The 25222-nt window shown below is 39.3% G+C and overlaps 1 protein-coding gene across 4 annotated transcripts in view; it reads left to right on the top strand.

Moving 5' to 3' along the window:
• slit1a (slit homolog 1a (Drosophila)) overlaps positions 1 to 25222 on the top strand; it is a 113426-nt gene that overhangs the window by 77845 nt on the left and 10359 nt on the right. For 2 of the 4 annotated variants that reach the window (XM_038296481.1, XM_038296479.1), the window contains exons 10-25: positions 1563 to 1634; positions 5900 to 5971; positions 6059 to 6130; positions 6285 to 6428; positions 8881 to 9044; positions 10033 to 10056; positions 13504 to 13648; positions 13734 to 13808; positions 13881 to 14024; positions 14115 to 14258; positions 14344 to 14510; positions 16365 to 16497; positions 18057 to 18125; positions 18214 to 18285; positions 18387 to 18458; positions 23942 to 24013. In XM_038296481.1, the coding sequence (XP_038152409.1) occupies positions 1563 to 1634; positions 5900 to 5971; positions 6059 to 6130; positions 6285 to 6428; positions 8881 to 9044; positions 10033 to 10056; positions 13504 to 13648; positions 13734 to 13808; positions 13881 to 14024; positions 14115 to 14258; positions 14344 to 14510; positions 16365 to 16497; positions 18057 to 18125; positions 18214 to 18285; positions 18387 to 18458; positions 23942 to 24013 (1641 nt within the window). The remainder of the gene's footprint in view (positions 1 to 1562; positions 1635 to 5899; positions 5972 to 6058; positions 6131 to 6284; positions 6429 to 8880; positions 9045 to 10032; positions 10057 to 13503; positions 13649 to 13733; positions 13809 to 13880; positions 14025 to 14114; positions 14259 to 14343; positions 14511 to 16364; positions 16498 to 18056; positions 18126 to 18213; positions 18286 to 18386; positions 18459 to 23941; positions 24014 to 25222) is intronic. The other 2 variants (XM_038296482.1, XM_038296480.1) reach the window with 1 other exon arrangement.

Below are 25222 nucleotides of genomic sequence, written 5' to 3'. Positions count from 1 at the left end.
AGCTGAATCATTGATTCAGGGTGTGAGACTTTAATGGTTTCACCGTTTTCTTAGTGAACACACCCAGAATACCGTGGCACATCGGGACATAGGTACACCAACATGGAAACCCTTTTTTATAAAGTGCCAGACTGGTTTGGACCAGTTAGACGGGTTGATGAGAGAAGGCGCTAAAGCCACTTGGCCTAGCACTCTGCCACATGGGGAGGGCAGAAGAACCACAGTGTTGTCACTTCATACTGGGACAGCTAGACAAAAACAGAACGGGGGAGCTTGTCCACCACAGGAATCTGTGGTCTAGAGTCGCTGCTATCCCAAGTATGTGTATTGCACTCCCATATCGCTGCATAGGCTCTGGATGCTCTTTTTTCTGGGGGGGGGGGAATCCTGCCTGAAAAATGTTGGAAGCTTAACACTGCTAAATGACTGTGGCCACAGTCTAACAAAACATTTACCCCCCCATGAGTAGACATAAACAAGAGGCCTAAGAGGCATGTAGTTAAATCCGAAATGACTAATTAAATCATGTGGAAACGATTCCCTGCCAAGATGTTGAATACTGAAGAAGCTGGTGGTTAAATCTGTCTCCGACCTTACTGAAGATTTCAGAATGTTCCCCATTTTTCTGTGGCGACAAATAGCACTCTAATGATATTTAGATGCCTTAGCGGCTGCGGGGTGAGCGCGGCTCGCACAGGCCCATGTGCTTTTGGTCTGCAGCCAGTTCCCCCTGCAGGAAGGCGCAGTGCTGGAACAATCCAGACAGGCCTGCAGCTGGCTTCCTCTGGGCCCTGCTAAGCCCCAGCAAGGACAGTTTTAAAAGCTGTGAACTGACCTGCAGATAAACAGTCCTCTGCCCGCTACAGCGGGGATTTGTTCTGGAGGTTGAACTCGTTCCTGAGTAGCAGCCCGAAACAACACATGCATGCCCATGCTAATGGGGTTTAGGGGATTCTGTTTCTGTATGACCATCTGACGCTGATTAGAGCCTGTTACCGTTATGTTCAAGATGGCCAAATGTATGTTTGGCAGTGTATTAATTTTGAGCTTTGACAGTTGTTTTTTATGGTGAGCTTTGTCAAAATCTGTTCGTATCAACTTTTCCTGGGCTCCTAGGAAAAAAGTAAACTCTAAGAGGTCATATTTTATCCAACAGCAAAGATTTCAGTGGACACTTTGCAAAGCACCCAGAGGATAACCACAGTGTTCACATGAACAAGTGAGATCATTATTGATTTCATGAGCTCATGCACGATGGAAACTGTAAATGTTAAATCAGGAAGAAATACATCTTATAGTTTTAACACCCTCACGCAAAGCGCAGTGAGCTTTTTCCCCCTCCAGTCCTTTTCCACATCACTTTAGTTTTCAGAATGTTTATTGGTTCTGTGGATGTTATGACTCCAGCGTGCCTGGACCGATTACAACTGCGAAATAGATCCTTTCTAATATAATCAGCCCAATCACTGAGGGTCAGAGGTGATTACTCAGCTCTGTTACCATGGAGAAAGCTATTGTTTAGTTAACTAATTGTGTCACCTCTCCTCTCTTCTCCCTTCCAGACGTCTGGAGCAAAATGGGATTAAGTCTGTTCCTCCCGGAACCTTCTCTCCCTACAAGAAACTGCGCAGGATGTAAGTAAAGCCGAATGTTCATCTCAGGGCTAAATGATACAGATGGGAAAAAGACTCTGGAGGCTGAAAAAAAAAAGCCAAAATTGTCAGTCCCCTCATCCCACTTCCAAAGGCCATGCAGTATTTATTTTGTCTGTGCCTTGAGAATGTAGTCCTGTTTTCAGTCTTGGGGTGGCATGGACAGCTAGGAAATCGTACATGTGCATAATAGCAGCTCCAATTTTTTTATTGCTGCCCGCTGATATTCCCCTGGCTAGCACTGTGTCCACTCTGCCTATTCCCTGCTGGAAGGATGATGAGGGGACAGAGGAGGAGTTGGAATGAGGGCTAAAACCTCTCTCTCTCTGGGAGTGAACAGTGACAAGCTGGTGGTTGAGCCAGCTGTCCGGTCACCTTGCCAGCAAACACCAGCCAGCCAAACCTCCAACACCAAGCGGTCTGACATACATACCAGGAGGGATATGGAGGAAGTGGAAGGTTGGGGAGTTTCTCTGCCTCTTTTCCTTTAAGGTTTCTCATAATTTTATAGTTCAACTCTAGGGACAAGAAGAGGATAAGATCAGGTGAATTAAGTCCGTGAGACAGTAAGCAGGGACTCAGAATTTATTGTAGGTGAAGGGAATTGTCAAAGGAAAGTTTCTGTAGTTCAAACTGAAATAGGACTGTGGGGAATGTTTCAGGTGATAATACTTTGACCAAAAGAAACAAACCAAATGCTCTTAAAAGTTCATATTTCTGTACATTTTTCATGCTCTTTCAGCTTATGAATACAAGCTTGAAAATAATTTGTTGTTTCTGAATGTAACAGACCATTAAAAAGTACTGCATTGTTGTAAAGTACACAGAAAACAATGATTTTTTTTAATGTACTTTAACCCACAGGAAAATAAACTAATATGTGCCGTCAGTACCATTTCTAAACCTATGAAAACAATTGCTTTTAGGGGTCAGTTAATTAGTAAAGAGAGATTTTCTAAGTGTAATTTAATCCTGCTGTTATGTGAAGGCCTGAGCAGCATCATGAGGACTACTGTATGGGTTATAGCAGTCAGGTCTCAGATAACATTCAGCTGAGGTAATTTATTAAATAATCTTAATGCCTTGAGTTTTGAAGATGTCCAAGCCATTTTCTAAAAAAAAAAAAGGAAAGATCATGACACAGCTATCAAGACGTAGTTGCCCACCTAAACTGCCAGGCCAAAAGTGTAGAGTACTAACAAGAGAGGCAGCCAATTGAAACTTTTGAGAAGCTACAAAGATTAGCAGCTCAGGTATAGACATTGAAACTTTAGTCATATGACTAAGTGAATATTTAAGTCAACAAGAGTTTCTACTCGGTCTGCAGGCAGCAGTCTTTTTTTTATTCATCAAATGTCTAAGTCAGAGACATTTTCGTGGACGGCCTCAATATGGGGATGTTTGGTTACGTTTTCATGGGCACTCATATTGTAGCTAAAACTTACCACATTGGAGCTTTGCAGCTAAGCTGCACAGCCTCTGAGAGCACAGGCGCTCTGTCTGGTGTATGCCATCGCTTATGTAGCCAATATGCTGCGATCAGGGCTGTTGAAGGGTCTGTGGCCCTGTGCCAACCTGAAATGAGTCAGGCCCTGCCCTCTGATATGGAAGTGTAACTGAGCATTAATAAAAAGTGATTTGTACTTTACCTATTTTAGCATCCACACCTCTTCACCCAGCCTAAATTTTCCGAAGGGAATTTGTAAACACGTGGAGATATGGTCCATAAATATCACTGCAGTCGACACACAGTGAACAATTCTCTGAAGTAAATGACTTTCACTCTTAGAAGAAACAAAGAGGCTTTGAAAATGTTGGAAACAGCTCTGTTTGCTATTTCTACCTGTACTGTGGCTTTCAGTCTATGCCCTAGACTTACCCCTACAGTCGACAGAATATTAGGCATGGGGTAAAGCTGAAGGTGGAATAAAATGCTGCAAACATAAACCAGGCTTAACAATCACAGCTCCATCAATTTTTTCATGGCCACACAAGTAACGTAGAACACTTTATTTTCAATAAAGTTAAATTCGTTTCAGTTTATTTATATAGCACCAATTCTCAACACGTCATCTCAAGGCACTTTACAGTTTACCACATCATATAGTAAAATTGATTCAAAGTTTTCTATCTAAGGAAAACCAGTTGATTGCATTGACTCATTGACTCAAAGGCAATCCCTCACACTAAGCATGCTTGTTGCGGCAGTGGAGAGGAAAAACTCTCTTTTAACAGGAAGAAACCTCCAGCAGAACCAGGCTCAGTGTGGCGGGCATCTGCCGAGGCCGACTGGGGTTCAGGGAAACAGAAGCAGCGATATAAAAGGGGACTGTAAAAGGCGGCCCCATCTAGGAAACACACAGCGAGGCAGACGAGCTCTGAGCCAGCTCCCATGTCAGAGGATAAAGAAAGCACATCCAGGCAATCACAGTTAGAGAAACAGGACTACACTGAAAAACAGGCCAATGTCACAGCAGCACAGCTGATATTTCTCCCCAGGATGGCGTCACAGCCAAACAGGAACAGACGAGGCTGTGTAAAACTATACACAACATATTCACTGCACAGGAACTCTAAAGAATGAAATGAATAATGCTCAGAAACTGTTCGTGAGAGGCAGCTCTGTCCTACATAGCATCTGATTGGGCTGATAAATTCATCCAATGATTCCCAGAGTGACTTACTGAATTCCTCCTTCATTTTAATTTCCTTTCTCCAAACCAGATTTTTGCTTGTTAAATCAGTTACATCCTCTTATACTTATACTTGCTTTCTCCCACTTCTTTTCTATGATAGGTGTAATGACATTAACGATAAAAAAAAAACAGCTATATTTCCTGGATTTTTTTTTTTATTTACTTTTTTGTGTCCTTGACAGAAGAAATTCAGAAATTGCAGCCATGAGCCTCTGTGTGTTTTCAAAGTTCTTACAGCCTATGTGACAGCTCTTCTTTTCAGCTTGAATCGCCTATGTCAAAATTGTCAGTCACTGACAAACGCTGTAAATGCAGACTACAGCGTAAACGGAAATATCAAAAAATTTGTTCAAATGTCATATTTCCATTATTGAAAAAATTATATTGCAATATATTGACATTGAGTTATTGTCCTATATTCAGATAGTAGACATACTGCCAATGACCTGTAGCTGTAGCCAACCTTTCTGAAAAATATTAATCCATAGGAGATAAGATATTTTGTTCATCATTCTTTTCAGATGAATATTTAACTTCTCCTTTCATTCCCTTCAATATTATGTGGTGATTTGTGTTGGTGTATGACATCTCTGTTGATGAAGCTGGAAATGTACTGGACCTTAATTGTATGTGTCCAACACTTGGTAAACAGTGTGTATACAGTGGCTGTACATTATGATAAATACAACCATAGTGTTGCTTGATTCTCAGAAATGGGAAACTATTCATATTATATAAAGATTGTTTGAGGAATCATTCTTCAGGATTGTCTAGTTTATAAAGCCAACCACACATTTACTTCCACCTTCCCTCAGTTTGAACGACCTACACATGAACCACTCGTTGAGACAGGGATGCTAAAACAGCCCTCACATGTCGACACACACACAAACACTTCAATGTCTGAGTTTACAGACACACACAGATGCATACGTTGGCCACCAATCTTCGATTTCATTTCCAGGAAACCTCAGCACTTGCAAGAAGACAAATGGCTCCTTATTTAACTGTTACCCCCAAATGAGAGAATATCCCTCCTCCTCACCACATGATGATTTTCCTTCAAAGGTATCAGGTCTGCTGGAGTACAGTCCACATACTCCATTGAGTTTCTTTCTCCATATGTCTTTCTCCCTTTCTGTCTCACTGTTCCTCATTTACTTTTGCATTTACTCACACAGACAGACGCACACATAAGCTCATGGGCACAGAGGCTTAGTGGTTATCCTGTGGTGAGAGGCCTGTGGATCCTATTAAAATTGGTGATGTTCCGAGGCAGTCTACTGTATCTTGCTTTGGATTTCAACCTTGCATCACATTCTTACACACCGCAGTGGAAGATTTGGTTGTTAGGCCACAAATAATGCAAGCAAATGTTTAGATTGGCTGCAAGGTTGAATTCAGGAGTGGTGCCATATAGGGGACTGGCACCTATGCACATCCAGTTTAAACTTCACAATCTTTCAACCTTACTATGGTGTTAAAAGCTCTGTTTATTGGTCCTTTGCAGAAGACTTAAGTTCTGGGTCTGACACTTGTTTTTGTACACAGAGACCTGAGCAATAACCAGATCTCAGAGATAGCTCCTGATGCCTTCCAGGGCCTGCGCTCTCTCAACTCCCTGTAAGTAATCCAAATCTGAGTTGGAGCATAAAAAGCTGCTTGATTGTAGTTTGTTGTGTCTATAAAGTCCATGCCCTGAATCTGCAGTGTGCTGTATGGAAATAAGATCACCGACCTGCCAAAGGGTGTGTTTGATGGCCTCTACTCTTTGCAACTGCTGTAAGTCAAACTCTTTGCTGATCCTCTCCAGACATCCTGAAAAACAGGAATGACTTTGAAATAAACCTTGCTTAGATTTTACAGGTATATTTGGAGATATTTTGACAAGCTGCCTCCCCCTTACTCCTCCTTATGTTATAATTTTTTTTTTTAGGCTGCTGAATGCCAATAAGATTCATTGCGTTCGTGCCAACGCCTTCCAGGATCTGCAAAATCTCTCCCTACTATCGCTGTATGACAACAAGATCCAAACCCTTGCCAAGGGCACCTTCACATCACTACGAGCTATACAAACCCTGTGAGTCAAACACAAACAGATTTACTCACTCTGACACATGCTTAGCCCTTCACCATAAAGCATGAGCCAATACAGGAGGCGTTTACTTGCAGGTCTGTGTAATAACACAGAAACGGTATCATGAAGTGGAAAGTAAAAATTATTCATCTTCCTTCCAAGCACACGCTGAAAGCTGGAAATCAACAACCTCATTTATGGTTCCTTGCAACTCTCCTTGTACTTTTTGGTTCATGTTGCCACATTGAAATCACAATTTCAGGCAAATTTGAAGGGGTTTTTATGTAATAGTCAAACACAAAGTAGAGAAGGGCTATGAAAAAGAAGAAAAAAAAAACTTTTTTTAACAAATGAATTGAAAAAAAGAATGGTGCTCATTTTTGAGTCTCACTGAGTCATTTCTCTTTAAAACCAGCTGCAGTTACAATACAGCTGGAAGGTTATTTTAGATATTCTGCATCTCAGTTCTGCACATCTAGACACTTAAGCATTGGCCCAAATCTTCTTCACAAAATAGGTAAGTTAGATCAGAGAGCCTCTGTGGACATTAATTCATAGTCTTGCCACATAGTTTGTTTTGCATTTAGGGTATAATGAAAATGGTTCAATTTAAACTTTTCCACTGAAGCTTTAGAGAATTGTTTTGGGCTCTTGTCCTGCTGGACAGTGAACTTCTGCTCCAGTTCCAAATTGTATCTGCCTGTAACAGATTTTTTTTTTCTCTGTATAATAACTGTGACCAACTTCTCTGTCCCTTATTGAATTTTGCTTTGCTCTGTGAAAGGTTGGAATATCTAACTTCATCTTTGACCTGTTTCCCGGGTTCCTTGGTTGGCCTGTTTACTTATTTTCTCTAACAAACCTCTTTGGCCTTCACAGAACAGCTACAATTACAGCCAGATGAAATGACTTCTTGGCAGACTCTATTAACTAATTTGACTTGTAAAAGCATTTGGTTGCACTGGATTTGATTTAGAGGTATCATAAATTACATTTATTCAGACCACGATATATGATCCTGAATGTCAAACTAAAGTCCTGTCCAAAGATCGTTGCAGTTCTTAGTTATAACTGTATTTTATACTGCCTTTTTTTTCAGAGGGTTCATTTAGTGACTAAAAAACTATTTCACTTCAAAATGTAAACCCCAGCTGATATGCTAAAATAGCAGATTATGAATGATGTCAGCATATATGGGAATCCACCTGTCATTGAATAAAAAAAAAGAAGGAATCATTGAAGGAGCTCCTTAAACACTGTAACTCTGATGAAAAGCACAGTAGTGAGCTGAACAGTAGAAGAGGGTGTAGAAATCTGTAAGGGAGAGGATGATTATTTTTTAAATACTGAAGGAAATCCTTTTTACATCCTTCGTCTAAGGGCAGAATAATGCCCAGGAAGTAGACAAATCATTATTCAAGTGAGTTACAAAGAGAGGATTTCAGAAGGCACACATTACCACTTACGACCCATTCATGTTCACAAACAGCATGTGTTTGACCCAATGAGTTCTTTAACAGGGCTTTAAAACTGACAGTATGATGAATGTGTCTGAAGGCAGGCATGTCTGTACGGTATGCAAGGGGAAAAGTAAAATGTTGCATGTAAAATATTGTATAAACAAAACAAAAAAAATAAATCATTAGTGAACTTGATGTCAAAACTAACCATTCAAAAGAACTAAATTCCAGTTAGCATGAATTAAGTTTTAAAAGTGATGGTTGAACTATTGGTTGATAAAACATCTCAAAGTTTAGGACTTGCTTCAATAAAATATTATGGTTCTAAATACAAGAGTTGCAATTCCAACACTTTGTTTAAAGAAACCCAGAATAAGTCATTTTCGTTTGCAGTTTGTCACAAGCTGTAAGAGGAACCTTGGCAAAATATAAGTAAGAAGGTGCTCCGGTCAGATTAGACCAAAAATAAGCTTGTTGTCCTACATCCACAGTGGTATCTGTGTGGACTAAAACTAACACTACATGTAACACTGAATACTCCCTCCTCATGATGTTAAATGATGATGGCAGCTTCATGCAGCAGGACCATAAGCCAAAATAATATACATTTAGCTCTACTGTTAAGGTTTAGATATATAATGCATATCACACTTTTATATTTTATTTGTGTAAAATCTTAAAAGAATATGTCACTTGAACTTGCAATTATTCAGCATTTGGCCTCATTATATACCCCACTGCAGACAATACATTGAAATTTGAAGTTATATAATAAAATGTGTAGAAAAGTTGGGGTGTAAATATTTTTTTACAGTTCATAGATTGTGTTTTTACTAGGAGTAAAACACTGAAATAGTAAAATATGGTGGTCTGAATATTTCTCTTGATAATCTTCTAGTAATGCTGACAGTGGTGCTGTTGATTCCCCACAAAGCAATGAACTTTGTGATTTCTTTTTATTCAAGTTTTTGTTCACTCATTTATCTCCCCTCCAGACACCTGGCCCAGAACCCATTCATTTGTGACTGTAATCTGAAGTGGCTGGCAGATTACCTGCGTTCCAACCCTATTGAGACCAGCGGTGCCCGTTGTGCCAGCCCTCGGCGCCTCGCTAACAAACGTATCGGACAAATCAAGAGCAAGAAATTCCGCTGCTCTGGTAGGCTCCAGACATGTCCTCTGTCTATTGTGGTGGTATCTTGTTTATTGTTTTTACTTCCAAATCAAAACTTTGTTTTGTTTTCACCTCTTCTATCCTAACTTTACCTGTCTGGAATCACTACAGTTGAATATCTCTGTTTTTCAGTTTGTAATCTAGGTATTTTCTTAAAGATCATTGCTTTTCAAATGGTTTATTAAGAGTTACCAATGCCTGCTGTTATTCCTCAATCAGTGCTCTCCTCCAGACTGACTTTTAGTTGGTTTCTCTTCACTACTCCTGTATATTCAAAATGAGGGTCTGATTTAAATGCTGACCACAGCTAGCTGAAAAAAAAGTGACAGTATCAATTTTTGGGGGCAAGAAAAAAAGTGACAGTATAAATTTTTTGGGGCATTTATATTTTGGTATGGGTGATTTAGGTAATTTAACAAAATGTAACAAAATTCTGAGATTTCCTTTAAATATCGGTCTACTTGTTCACTGCTCTCTTGTCACCAGGCTCAGTTTCCTTCATTTTCCCTCCATCTCCCTGACTTCCCACGCCTTGTGCCCACCATTGTGTTTTTGCACTGTACTGTGCTCTCTGGCACCATGCACCACATAGGTTTAACAATGTTTTAAAGCCTTGTTTGTTTGGCTAGACCCAATGTTAACGGGATTCCATGTTTTGCTTTCAACAGCTCCCTCCACTCCCCTCCCCTCCTTGACAATGACCTGCCTTTCATCCACCTTTCTTTATCACTGTCTCCTTTTTTTCCTTCATGTCCCTCTTCCTTAGCAACAGCAAAATATTTACCACCATTGTGCTTTGTGACTAGTTTCTCCACATTTCCATAAACAGAGACAGTCACCGGCTTCTCTGTCTGATTGTGTGCAGTCATATATAAATTCTATATATGACTGTATTGATGCATAGCGGTGGCATGGCTATGCATATCTGACCAACCTCACTGACATCCGTCCCTCTGTTTTTCCTCCATCACAGCTAAAGAGCAGTACGTCATCCCAGGTGAGTAGCTTGTAAATTTTCACACCTGTCATTATCATTAATTGTGAATCTTGGGTTATGCAGTCATATAGTGACATCACTCTGTTTCCACTGCTGTTCATTTTCATTGAAACACAATGAAACATTAGTTTGTCTTTACCACCTTGTGTCATTTTGCAAGGATTTTTGCAGCACTGGAACATCCAGACCCTTAACAATGACAAAAAATATAATTTAAAGAGGTGGCCTTTTGTGTCACTGGAACAATAATATTGCTTTGAGATTAAGTTTTTGTGTTGTGCTTTGCAAAAGGACTTTTCCAATTAAGCTTTTTGCCTATTTGTTATTTTACAAAACCAAACAAAAAATATATTGAATTGGGATATTTATGGTAGATTCACAAAAAAAATGTTTTTTTTTCAACTTTTTAACAAATTAATATCTGACAATTATATGATGGATGTATAACTTGTAACATGTCTAATGCCCCTAAAGAAGAGTCAGTAAAATCAGTATAAACAATATTGTCTAAGCAATATGGAGAATTAATTTTTCATAAAATAACAGTTCCTTTTTTCAAACCCAGAAGAAAGACATTGGCGTTCTATGAAATTCCCCCCTTCCGTTTGTGGGGAGCGCCCATTTCATGATGTTGCCAAATCATGACACTTCAAAACAAAATACCACTTTGTGCATTATTGTGATGAAGGAATAGCAGACGTAAAAGCTAAAACAAATTGCTTTTAAAATGTCTTTACCGTCCCAGGCTTGAAGGCCACTCAGAGAGGGAGAAGCCATAACTCCAGAATCAACATAAGATGCAAAATTGTTTGAATGTATCCTTAGCAACAGAAATCTTAATTTTTTATTTTAATTTACTGGAAAAAATGGGAAGCTTGCAAGTCTCAGAACACCATCCCAACTCCAAAGTAAAGGGTTGGCAGCATCATGTGGTGGGGATGTTTTATGGCAGGAGGGATATGCTCACTGCATAAAATATAAGAAGTCATGAGAAAAGAGCATTATGTGGAAATAATTAAGGAAGATACTGAAAGCCAAAAAGGTAAAGCTTTGGCAACATCCACCTTGACAATGACTTCAAGTCTACTGCCAGATGGCTGAAGGCTAACTGAGTTCATGTTTTGAAGTGGTGATAACAAAGCGCTTATTTAAATCCCAACGAAAACCAGTGCTCTCAGTAGGAATTTCAGTATTTAGACTGATTTTATATTTTTTCAGTTTAGAGTACCTTTTTAAACTATACTTTTAATATTTATACTATGTAAATATCTGCTTTCAACTGTGCATAGGTGTAACTAATTCATATGACTGAGCCCATATGTTTCATCTTGGCTCTGTTTTCCTAGTGGTCTCAGCACTTTGGGTCAAAAGGAAGTGTGTCTTTGCTTTGGCTTTAGGACAGAGACTTGGTCACCATGAGAAAAAAGAGTGAAAGAGAGAGAGAGAAAGGGAGCAGAAAAAAGAGAGGAGAGAGAGAGTGTCCTTTCCAGCAGCCAAGCTAGAGCAAATAAAGCCTGCCAGAGGACCCAGATTCTTATCAGGGAATGTTTCCGGACCCCTCAACAAGAACACTTCCAAGCAAATAACTTTGAGGAGCAGTGATGTGTGTCAAAGTCTGTGTTTGTTAATTGTACTGTGCATGCTTGTGTGATTCATTGTCAGCACCAACAGAACTCTCTGTATGTAAATCAATGTGCCTTTGTACGCATAGTTAAGATAAGCCTCTGAACTGACTTAGGGAAGAAATGGGAGTACTATGAAAGCACTGGAGAGATCAAAGTGGAATGGATTAATGAGAATTTCACCCTCCATCAAAGATAACAAACCCCAAACATTCGTATACCATAAACAAAACACACAGTCAGTGACTGCAGAACAAGTTGCTTATAGGAAACCTAGCTACCAAGACTTAAGGAACTACTTTATCTCCAGTGATGAGTCATTTCTCTTCAAAAAGGGAAAAACTCATACAACTGCTCTCTGGTTTTTGCACTTTCCCTGTAAATCTGCCAACAGTAAAAGTGTCACCACCACGCACTTGTGACGCTGATGATGACTCAAGCTCACTAAGTCTCCCCCGGCTCCTCCACATCCCCAAGATCAAAGGCCTTTCCTTGTACTTTCATTGCTTCCTCTTGAGCAGGAAATGCCTTTTCCTGTTGTCTGGCTGAACAAGAGAAAGTTCCTTAATGATCTGCCTCGCTGCGTCTGTCTGCATCCTGGTTAGAGCTTCTCAGAGAAGTGACACTAATTTGGAAAAAAAAAATATTTGTCAAGGGAAGATATGACTTGTTTTCCTGAATGTAGTTCTCCCTCTCAATGCCATCAATTAGGGTTAAGGATTAGGCTGTGGTTGGTAAACCCACATCTTTTATTTGGATAGAGCTTTTTGTTTATACGAACCATGTTATTTTGTTCTGGTTATTTAAGGTTTCCCAATCCATGAATATGTGGTCTGTGCTCCCCATGGTGTCCCACTGACGTCATTTTCAAACTCTTGCATATTTCTGCACCACTGCAGAACACAATGCCACACGAAGCAATATACTAACAGAAAATCCTGGGCTGTACCCTCTAAATGGAGCATTCGAACTGAGACACACTGCAGAGTTGCAGGGACACAGACACATTGTTCTAAGTAACTCCCAGTGCTGATCCATTATTAAGAACCCATGATGTAACTGGCAGCACACTTTTTGGCACGTAACGTCTATTCATAGACAGAGGAGGTTCAGCAAAGCATTGCACACTCCCTTTGGGGCTTCATTCTTGCTCTCTCTCTATAAAGTCTCTCTAACACTTTTTATTTCTTTCTCATTTATTTAACTTTTCATGCAATTGTCTCCTACCTTCAGGTATCTACCATACGCCTTTTTGCTTTTTTTACTTCCCTCTTCTCACTTATTTTCTACTTTCCCCCTCAATATCCAACCTTTTGAGCTCTCTGCCTCACTAAATCTGAGTACACAGATCTACTATAATCTACTCCAATGCTCTTACGGCTCTTTAGAATAATTCTCCTTTACCAAGTAATCTGTTATTTAAAGCTTATTCTCTTTGTATACGCACCAGCCAGTTGGATAGGTGAACCCTACTTAAGAGTCCTGCCTTAATTTATATTGGCATTACGGGATAAACAAGGTCAGCAACTATACTCAAGTTGGCTGTTGAAATGGTGTGCAGTTTTTGCTAAGGGGTAAAAAGTGTTCCAACAAAGGTATATCCCACACCCCCACTATCCTGAACCATGGATAAATGCCAGGATGTATTGATGCTTTCATGTTTTTAAGGTCAAATTCTTTCCTCATCATCAGAACATTGCAGATGCAGACTGAGAATGCACTGGATTTCTGCCATGGGACTGGCTGATTCAGCATTAGTTTGAAAAAGCAGTTAAACAATTGTACCTTGTTCATTATGTGTATGTCTGTATCTTGATTTCCTTAGGTACAGAGGACACTCGTCTCAACAATGCCTGCAATACAGACCCTGTGTGTCCTCCCAAGTGTCGCTGTGAGTCTAACGTAGTGGACTGCTCCAACCTGAAACTCACCAAGATCCCAGAGCACATCCCTGCATCCACAGCTGAACTGTAAGGAGTATTTTTTAAACTCCACACACAAAAGGTTTGACTAATGTTAGCCTTTTTTCAAACGTTATTGCCTCATTCTCTTTAGCCGCCTAAACAATAATGATATCACCACTCTTGAGGCAACTGGAGTCTTTAAGAACCTTTCCCAACTGAAGAAAATGTGAGTTAAACCACAAATTTACCCTTTCCCTTAATAGTGCACATAGACGTAACATAGACTTTCTAATTACAGTAACCTGAGTAACAACAAGATCACAGAGATCGTGGATGGGGCATTTGAAGGTGCATCCTCCGTCATTGAGCTTCACCTTACAGCCAATCAAATCGATTCAGTTCGCAGCGGGATGTTCCGAGGCCTCGAGGGACTGCGCATGCTGTGAGAGATCTATTCCACAACGATATCAGAGACAATGCGCTGAAGTCTATGAAAGCATGTCATATTTCCGTGTCATTGTTTTGTTTGCAGGATGTTGAGGAATAACAAAATCAGCTGTGTCCACAATGACAGTTTCACTGGGCTTCACAATGTCCGTTTACTGTCGCTGTATGACAACCATCTGACCTCCATTACTCCTGGAGCCTTTGACACGCTGCAGACTCTCTCTACGCTGTAAGAACTTTTGGTATAAATACCTCTTTTGCTGTAATTTCTGATTTCCTGGCTTTGAACTTGTTTTAATCTTTCATTCCTTCAGTAACCTCTTGGCCAACTCTTTCAACTGTGACTGTCGTTTGGCATGGCTGGGTGACTGGCTGAGGAGCAGAAAAATTGTGACAGGTAACCCTCGCTGCCAGCGTCCTGCCTTCCTAAAGGAGATCCCTCTGCAGGATGTAGCAATGCCTGATTTTCGCTGTGAGGAAGGTGGGTACCGTACTTTAACTTCACTTTTTTTTCTAAAAGTTATTGTTTAAACTGTAACATCATCTTCTCTTCGCTAAGTGGAATCATTTTTCTTGAAAGGGGATATGTGTTCCCAATATCCTTCAAAATGTGTGTAACTAACTTGTGAGTTTGACTTAAAGATTTTAGAAACACTCCTTTGCACAATATATATTCTGAACAAGACCTGTCGAAAGTGCCTGAGATCATCCTGAATAATGGCTGCTATTATTTGACTCTTTTGTTTGCAGAATAGATTGCAGTTCAGCAGTTTCTAAGCTGCCGGTCGATGCAGGGCTGAGTGCAGTTGTAGTATTGAGCTGTTTGTCTTATTGACGATTCAGCCTGTTTGCACCTGACTGGTTGTTAGTCTTGTCTTCTGCCTCAGGCAGCTTCCATTCTTTGCTCCTGTTGGTCGATATCACGTTAGGGAGCCCTCCATCACCTGTTCTGTTTCACTTTTCACTTTCTTTAACTGCTTCATCAGCTTGAACTGAGATACCTTGTCTGTGTCAGGGTGTATTTTCAGTACAGTGCCGTTCACTTTAATGGTTACCCTCGTATAAAAAAGGAAAAAGGTTTTTGATAACTTAATCTTGAATTGGATATTTATAATGGCACACTAAAAAGTTTTGTAATATTTTTGCTTTATTTAGAGTGCGCATGTTGTGAGTTACAAGAGCTACAATCTTAATTAACAATGTGTTTGCAACAAAATACCTGGATGTACAATTGTTTTTACTCTTGATGTAATTTTTTAAACCCTCCCTTTTCTAAATGGAAAGAACTAAACTACAGAAATTTGCAATCCTTTAAAAATATAGATGTCTGTCTTTTGCTGCTGAAACAGTTGTTTTAACTCAAACATAGTCCTGGATTCCTATCCACTTATGCTCTCTTCTGTTTAGCTCAACATACGTTTTGTATAGAATTTATGTCTGATGACTGACTTATCAATGGAAGAACTTTAATTATGTGAATAAGGTCTTTTTTATTTTGGCAGCAAGTTTAGTTTTATTGCAGAGATAACCTGACCTTTATTTTAAATGTTCATTTATTTATGTTGCCATGCACTTTCACAACATTTAAAGGGCCATCGGTAGCAGAAACAGCCCCGCAGCATGGTAAATAACCCACCATACTGACATTTTTTGCTTCATTCCAGTCATGTATTCTGCTGGTTTGAAAAAACATGATTTTTCTTCTGGCATGTTTTTCAAACAACTGGTTGAATGTAATGGAACCTGATAACCCTAAGATGACCATCTTCATTTCCATAAAAGATAAATTTAGTTATATTTAACATTTTTTAGCCTTCCTCTCACTATTTGTGTTGGCAAGATAAATGTGGGTCCCCCTTAACAGTGTTCAATAGTTTAAAAAAAAATCACCCTCTGTGTCAGGGATAGAACAAGGTATGAACTTTAAAATGAAAATTTCTTTAAATTCTAATTTTGTTTAAGTGCTTTAGTTAGGTGTATTATTAAAAGCTATTTAATAGTCCCATTTAAGATCAATTATGTGATAACTAAATGCTTTACCCAACTGATCAAATATAATCAGATTTTCTAGGTACAGTATGTAAGATTATGATAAAATAAAAATAAAAATAATAAATATTTTTACACATCTGTTACAAGCATGCAAAATAAAACTGAAATTGAATGCAAATATATGCACATATTGGGGCCTAGTCTAATATAACTATAACATAGAGCAGGTACAAATAACACAATGGTTGGCATCTTAGTCAGGATTGATGTATTGCTTTAATTTAAGTGGACATTTAATAGCAGCCCCTCTTTAGTGATCACTTTAACTCTCCTTTCTCACCAGGCCAAGAGGAGTCAAGCTGTGTTCCTCGACCCCAGTGTCCCAGCGAGTGTACTTGCCTTGAGACTGTAGTGCGCTGCAGTAACAAGCATCTCCACACACTACCAAAAGGCATCCCCAGGAATGTCACAGAATTGTAAGTATCTTGGCAGTGATTCCTGAATCACTTTATATCAGGCCTTCCTCTGCTGTGTTTGGCAACACCTTGGGGAGATGATCTAAAAACAAAAGTGGTATGAGGCTTGGAGAACAAGTAAAAGGTAACAGAATATCCAGTCGCTTGGAGAGAAAGAGAGTCAATAACCCTGCAGTTATTCTCCCAGACATTCTTTGTCTTCTTCTGCGTTCCTTGCTACCCTCAGGGCACTGATGTCACTCTCACACTCAGAGCCAAGGATGTGCGAGAGAGAGAGAGAGTATGAGTGCGTATTTATGTTAGGGCCACAGGGCTGTCCACGGGTGCAAAGGGGAGCCACAGCACATTTAATAAGCAGCTTTCAATGGAAAAGGGGAGGGAATGGGTCTGAAACTTTCCAATACTGCCTCATTTGGTTCTTGTGATGCTTGCACACGCTGAGCAGGCCTTAAGGCCTGTCATTGTCCCAGCAGGTGTGACCAGGTATATCTTCTGTTCTGGGCTTTCATCTTGTCATCTGGAGAGTTTGCTACTCCATCATTATCCCAAGCACCCTCTGCACTATCATTACCTATCATTACCAGTGAACCCAAAGGCCTGCTAACTAACTGCCCCCCCGTTCTCCAGCCGCTGCCCTTCCCACCTTCTGTGGAGTCAACAATAGCAGAAGCCTGGAGTTCTACTGGGTGGGGGGTGCCTCCAAATGAGCCATTTATCAACATGACAGTCAACATGTAGGACTTGGTGTTAGGAGTCAGAGGGCTGATTGCTTTGCTGCAGGCATAATGTTGACTTTGGTGGCCTAAACTGTTATCAGATGCTCCAGTCTGTATCGTGTCTCTTTCATAATTGCTATGATTCAGTGAGAGTTTCATGATTATATTATTGTCTCAGTTGATTCTCACAGAAATATTAGCCCTTTATTAAAACTGAGAAAGCTGTCATAATGTGCATTCATGGTGCAAGTTTATGCTCCATTTTGCCCAACATTGGATGAAAATACTATTAATTACCACAATTTATTAGGTACTATCCTGATGTTACCACAGATAAATATGCTGAGACAAATGCTTGTCCTGGATTTGATGTATCCAAACAGTAAATACAAAAGTAAGACTCTGATTGGCAGAAGAGATTTGTCTCTGTTAAGATTCTAATATGTTAACACCCTGCTTCCACCTATGAATTATTTTTGGCCAATTTCTTCCTTTCCTTCCATTTTTTTTTTGAATGATAGAATACATTACGGTTTACAAAAATACAAGTTGGCTTTATTTTGCTTTTTTTTTTTTGCATTTTGCAATCCTTGCATTCAATTTCTCAATGGAATCAGCTACCTTAACCCAGATAGCAATCCTTTTTTTTTTAAACAAGCGGCATTATGTGTTAAATTTGTCTGCATTTTTTGTCACTACACATGTCCCCAATGTGTTTAACTGAATATAGAAACTGTATATTTCTAGTTCCTTATGATGACATTTGTTGAGAACATGTCCAATAAACATAAATAAGCTATGTAAAATTCTATTTAATTGAAAACTTTTGTTTCTCCTTTTTAGGTACCTTGATGGAAACCAGTTTAGTATTGTTCCTAAGGAACTGTCTTCCTTCAAATACCTGCAGCTGGTGTAAGTTTTTCTTTCCTTGCATAATCTTTTAAAAGCTGCATATATCTTCCTGGTAAAGATGCTTATTATTGCTGAACCTTCTTTTAAGGGATCTGAGCAACAACAAAATCAACACGCTTTCTAACTCCTCCTTCGCTAACATGAGCCAACTGACCACTCTGTAAGTCCCAATTTTAAAACCGAACTTTAACTTTGGTTATTAAAGTTAAAAAGAATAAAAACTTCATCTGACATATGTGAAATTAATTTCAATCTTCCCAGAATCCTGAGCTACAACTCCCTGCGCTGTATACCCAAAATGGCTTTCAGTGGACTGCACTCCCTGCGACTGCTGTGAGTTTATTTATCAATGTTTGAATTCATTTTTCAGGTTTTGTTACTTTAAAAGCTCACTCTTCAATATACTGTATTTAAATTGAATATGATGATATGAGCACATTTTGGGGTAGTATTAGAACAAATATCTACAATTTTCAAATGCTTTTACCAACACAATTCAGAAAATATGTTTAATTATGTAACTTTCCACTCCTTTCCATTGTAGTGCCAGCAGGGGAACTGTTTTTCTCTCTGATTTTTACTGTAATAGTGTAATCTATTCTACAGTGAACGACCAACTTTGTCTCCTTCTGAAAAAAACTGTCATCCCAGCATATTTCATGTTTCAAATTGGGAAGAGCATATCCAGGGGTGTTGTGCAGTATATCTTGCTCCATACGTGGTATTTGGTTTTTATAGTGTAAAACTGTTAATATTAGTGTCATTTAACCAGAGTAGCACCACTTAGTAATTTAATATGGTTTGTACAAAATTATTCTTAAACAAAACTCATGCTTATATTTTATCAAATAAAGGTGAAATTTATTAACTACTTAGTTTTTGTCAAAGATTACGAGACATAAGGGGGCCGTATAGAAATTTATCTTTAAACTTTATTTTAGACTGTCACTTTAAAATCCAAATAAAATCCACTGGAGTTGTTGGGTATGAAAAAGGTAAAGTATTGTGCAAATTTATTCTGAATTCAGTTGCATTTGATGACAAGCTAATTTTAATTGCGTCACACTGTTGTTTTTGCATCTATAAATCTTTCTGAAGTCACATATTTTCAGTTCTTAGCTCCCATCAAAGATCGTTGTAAACAACTGAAGTTGTAAAAAAGATAAAAAGACTCTAAAACCAGACAGGAAACACTTTTAGGTCAAACAAGTCATTAAGGAGGATATTTGTGAAGCGCCTGCTGACTTAAGCAATGGTTGTGCACAGGAAAAGAATCTTTGATTGACTCTTGAGGACTGAATCTGTCTGAACACTTCTGACGGCTTTTGAGTTCACTCTCACAGACTCCGACGTATTTTCTCTATTTAAATGGCAGATATGGGCGTAGCAGCCACGATCTTGATATGACTTCCACTCCCAGTTATGCCTCCTTCTTAGACGTCTTTCCAGGCCTGCTTATTTGCCTCTTAGCCGACGGAGCTCATCAATACCTGACCGTAAAGGCCGAGCATGGGCCCCCACTGTACAAAATCACTCTGACACTGATTACTGGAGAATTTTTTGGCCTGGTAACTGTAATGCATCCAACTCCATCTTGGGACTTTTATGAAGTCACAAGGTCTTTGTGCACTCTCAGTGACCATGGGCTGCTAAATAACTGCAGAACAGAAAGTAAATGAGTTGGACAGAACGATGACGAAATTAAACCAGTTTTTGGAAGTGCATCCAAAGATACAGCAGCTGCACAAAGCAGCAGCCCTCTGACTCCAATCTGCAGTTTAGTTCTTTCAGGAGAAATTGAGACCAGCCCCTGCAGCCCCTCTTTATTAAAATGTGTATGAATTTGTGTGTGTATGTTTGTGTCTGCTTAAAAAGTCCTCATGCTTGTGATCAGTAGACTCTGAACTGTATGTGGGTGTGTGTATGTGGGGGGGTGGTGGTGGGGGGGGTGGGGGGTGCGATATGGGGGTAGTTGACTTCTTAGCCTTCCATGTGTGCTCATAGCAGGCACATTTTTTTATTACTGACAACAAAGCTTCAACAAAGCCTCTTTTTACGGCAGTATTCAAATAAAGCTCCGTATCATAATGAGACACAAAGCATAAAGCCTTCTCAGTAAGCGAATTAGACTGAAGCTCGCCCATCATTAGTCGCTGCCGCCTTGCTACCCCATGCATGCTTCTTTTGATCTCTAATGAAGCTTTGTCCATTATTTCTGCACTTACTCACTCACGCCACCTTCGCCTCTCAAATAGTCCCGGAGCAATCGTGCTAGACGCCATGTGAGGTGCTCCCACCCGCACACAGTCGCGCAGGCTCAGGAATACACACAAAGTAAAGCGTATACACACACACACTCCGTCTAGTCTACTTTGGTGTCACAGTTAGTCAGACGAGAGTCGAAATGAAGCTGAAAACTTTGATGTCTCAATCTTGAGCCTACTATTAAATGCCATTTGGGGCCATGTCTGCGTTCGGTTTTACTAAGCAAAGCTTTTGGGTGCAGCTAATGCCATCTCAGATATCAGCTTCATTTAATAGTTCCAGTTTTAAGACCCCACGGAGGTTGCAAAGTTCAACATTGGAAGCGTCTTCGAAACCGCCATGAGCAGGACACTCTCGTGCTTACTTGCACATGCTGAGGTGCCAAAGCCTTAATAAAGCTGCACCTTTGACTTTACACAGCAGTAAAAAGAAGAAGAATCATTAACGCTCCATTCTTCAAACAGAGCTGTGGTTGAAGCCTGCCATACATGTGGTGTGATTGGGGTTAGAGTGATTAAAAGTGTGTATGTGTGTGTGATGGTTGCTGTTTGAGCTATAGATTAATAAGCTGCTAATTGGCCTGCTGGGTATTAGGTGCGAGGTGTGTGAGACGAAACAGCGCCAGGGCGTGGCTTGAGTGACACAGTGATATGAAAGCGTGTGATAAGAAAAGCGATAGAGCCGAAAGTATAGTCTTTCCTGAATTTTAGACATAAAGCGGTATGACAATCTATAGGAAAAAGTGCAGTTAAACAGAATCAATGAGTTAATTAAAAATTTGAAACCTATGTGTTCTTCTTTTATTTAAAGCAGTAAGTTTAAAATATTTTCATATACTTTGCCACCATGAGGTCTGCCCCCTGTTTTCCTTCAGAAATACCCTTATTTATTGCAGCATTTATCCAACAACGTGTCAGAAAGATTCCAAGGATTCCTTCTGATACTGACAGGACAGCTTCCTCTTGTTGTCACAGAGCTGTTGCCTACACATCTAAAAAGTTAATCTCTTGTTCCACCATTCCTCAAAGGTGTTTTGTTAGACTCAGATCTGGTATGTCTTGAGCCCCTTAGAAGTTGATCATCTTAATGTGATATTCACAAACCCAGTTAGAAATTATTTAAGCTTTGTGACATGTTCTTAACCTGAAAAAGTACCCATGACAAAATTGGTATTGTGTTAGTAAAGAGGTGGACATGATGAGCTACTACTAGCATGGTGTATTTCAATTCAGTTTATTTATATAGCATCAATTCACAACACATGTCATCTTAAGGCGCTTTACAGTTCACCAGATCATGCAGTCAAATTGATTCAAAGTTTTCTATCTAAGGAAAACCAGTTGATTGCATCGACTCATTGACTCGAATGCAATCCCTGACACTAAGCATGCTTGTAGCGACAGTGGAAAGGAAAACCCCCTTTTTTTAACAGGAAGAAACCTCCAGCAGAACCAGGCTCAGTGTGATGCGGCCATCTGCCGAGGCCGACTGGGGTTCAAGGAGACAGAAGCAGAGATACATAAAGCAGCTGTAAAAGGCGGCCCCATCCAGGAAACACACAGCCAGGCAGACGAGCCCTGAGCCAGCTACCATGTCAAAGGATGAAGAGAGTACCTCCAGCCAGTCACAGTTAGAGAAACAGGATTTCACTGAAAAACAGGCAGATCTCGAACATCTATAAACAAGGGTGTTGATGGCAGCAGCACAGCTGATATTTCTCCGCAACAGTGGGCAAAGTGCCACCATCGGACTGTGTTCACTGACCTGCAGTGTTGATAGCCATGCTGTCATGTTGTCTGCACCAATTTCTTACTCTATCATCAAATGAAACCAAATCAAACTGTAGCCTCCGTTTCAGGGAGCCCCTCTGGCAGCATCAATCGTTTTCAGGCTTTCCACTTTCTTCCCCATTCTGATGCTCAGTTTAGATTTCAGGTCACATCTAGATGCTAAAGTTGCTTTAGGTTTCTGTCCTGTCCTTTATTTGTTACAAACACATATTTTAGTTGTCTACCTTGACACCTGACCTCAGTACCAACTGTACTAAATCTAGCACCTCATTGAATAGACTTTCAGCCTTAGCAATTACTAATGTACAATTTTAAAGTGTTTTTTTTTATTTTAGTACCATTAACTGGATTGTATATAAAAGGAAGTATAAACTAGTGCTGAAATATGGAAGAGAAAAGTGAAAAATAAAGCATCTCAGGTTGCTTCTTTGAGCCTCCCAGGAAACCTATTTCCCACTAGGTTTCTCCTGGTTGCCTCATGAATCCTTTGAATACAACAAACCACCCACTCGCTCTGCACTAATAAGCATTCTCTACGGCAAGCAAGCTAATAAACATGTTGACTCATACTTGTTACACCGTATATTTTCCCTCTAGTATCCCATATATTTACACTGGCAAACTTTCCTTCACAGCTCAGCTCTTTAAGACATCAAACAAAAGAGGAAGCTGCAATTCGGCAACTGTTCACACACAAAAAAATCTCTTTATCCCAGCTTTGTCATGTATTGTTAGTGCAGATTGATTGGTGGTAACATAAGCTTGTGGTCAGCTGAGGATTTGAGGTGGTAATGACCTGTTAGATTATTGCTGCCATTAATCATCAGACCATTATGCTCTGAAGGCTTGTCACCTTCAATGCTGCTCATGAAATGACAAGAAAACCAGATGAGATGTGGATTGATCTGAAATAACAAAGCACGTGTACTGATCTGAATACAAGTCCTTTTTTCTGCATGGTTATTATTTAGATTTTTTTTTTTATTGTCTTTCATCTGTTGGAATTGCCCCCCCCCCCCCCCCCCCCCCCCCCCCCCCCCCTCAGTGTGCCCTGCCAGCCAAAAACACAATGAAACTTGACACCCGCTGGTCAAGACTCTCTGAGCTTCATATTTTTGCCAGCTGCACAAAGCTCTGCCAGAAATATGAACCACCAGAACACCAACACACAAAAGTGGAATCTCCCTCAAGGTTTTTCCTGAAATTTCTGGTTTGATTTGTTGGAAAACAAAGCTTAGCAACAGGCCAGACAATAGTCTTCCAGGTTATTTGTCTTTCCCTGTTTGTGCGCTTTTTGTTTTTTTTAGCTTTGTTTTAAGTCTAAAAACATTCAGTCTACACTGCAAAAACAATCCAGAAATAAGTAAAAAATGGCTTAAATTAAGTATATTTAGCCTTAATTTGAGCAGGTAAATAAGATGATTTGCCAATGGAATGAGTATTTTCACTCTTAAAATAAGATAGTTAGATAATATTTACTTGAAATAAGACGATAAAATAGTTTTTTCTTATTTTAAAAGGAAATTGTCTTGTTCCATTGGCAAAGTGTCTTACTTATCTCCTCAAATCAAGGAAAAACACACTTATTTTAAGAAAAAATAACTTATTGAGATTTATATTTTTTGCAGTGTAAAAAGAAGAGATTGCTCTAAAAAGAGATTTTATTTTTCATAACTTGGAAAGATAACATTTTTATCTAAGTGAAAGTCTTTAACTTGATTTTTTTATGATGATGTTTTGTGTTTTCTCTAATTTTTTCAGCTCTCTGCATGGCAATGAAATCTCAGAGCTTCCAGATGGCATCTTTAATGATGTGACCTCCCTCTCGCATTTGTAAGTGTTGATAATCTCTTTCTTGCCTCCAAGCAGCTTACAGTATCTTGTACACAATTAGTCACATTACATCCACAAAAGTTATTCTTTTTTATGTTATTTTGAAACTCTGTTGTAGAAAAACACAAAGTACCATATCAACGTAAAGGGGCATGAAAATGATGGATGGTTTCCAACCTTTAGGGTGGGAAATCAATGTCTGAAAACTAAGCATGTATTTGCATTCATCCTCCAATTCAAGAGTCTATAGAACACTGTATTCTATAATTACTGGGGCATTCTTTAGCTGCATGTTTTGCATCTAGACAGTGACCTTTTTTTTCCCCTATTCTACATTGCCAAGTAGCTGAAAATCAGTTTGATTTCACATTTGATGTGCTTATAATACTTTGATCAAAACCAATCTGTTGTAACCCCTGGCTAGAGCTGAGTATCTATTGAAATTCCAAGAAATTATATGAATTATTTTCTTCAGATTTAGAATATTTTTTTCCGATTGAAAATGATCTATCTGATCTCAAAATGGATTGCTTTTATTTAAAACATTGTTAAGCCATTATCTGAATAACATGACTGTGTATGCAGCCTATTGATACTAGTGTTATATCAACATTTAACAGCTTATTAATTCAGTAACAGTAATGCATATTTTAGAAATTGGTCTTTGGTTATATGAATAGATCTTCAGAGTTACTATGAAAATCATTAAGAATTGGAAAAATGATTTTTTTTTATAGCACAGGCCTATATGTTTAGAGTTGTATTCCTATCCTGTTATCAAGATATCCCCACAGCATGATGCTGCCATCTCCTGTTCCAGTGCAGGGATGCTCAATGTTAGCGTTTTGTTGCACATAAGATCTTGCATCTAGGCGAACACCAGATCACCTTCTTCCACATTAGTTTATTGTCCAAAATAGATTTGTAGATTGCACCACAACAGATCCTCCCAATTGAGCTGTGAAACTTTGCAGCTCCTCCAGACTTAGCAGCTTGGTTTCTTTGTTCATTTTTGATTTCTTTGCCTATCTGGTTAGGTTAGGGTTCAGCCTTGAATAGTTTGCTGTTTTGCCACATCCCCCATTTTTGGAAGATGCGTTTATTGTGAATGGACACAATTTAAAAAAGTTTTCAGGGCGGGGCTACTTTTGAAATGTAAATGCATGACCGTAGACTTTGGCTTGAAGTAGGCTCTCAGTGGAGCTCCTT

The sequence above is a fragment of the Cyprinodon tularosa genome, unplaced genomic scaffold (genome assembly GCF_016077235.1).
Source record: "Cyprinodon tularosa strain WSP-4 unplaced genomic scaffold, ASM1607723v1 ctg37, whole genome shotgun sequence".
NCBI lineage: Eukaryota > Metazoa > Chordata > Actinopteri > Cyprinodontiformes > Cyprinodontidae > Cyprinodon > Cyprinodon tularosa.
Note: the sequence above shows the minus strand (reverse complement) of the source record. Positions and strands in the feature narration are given on the sequence as shown.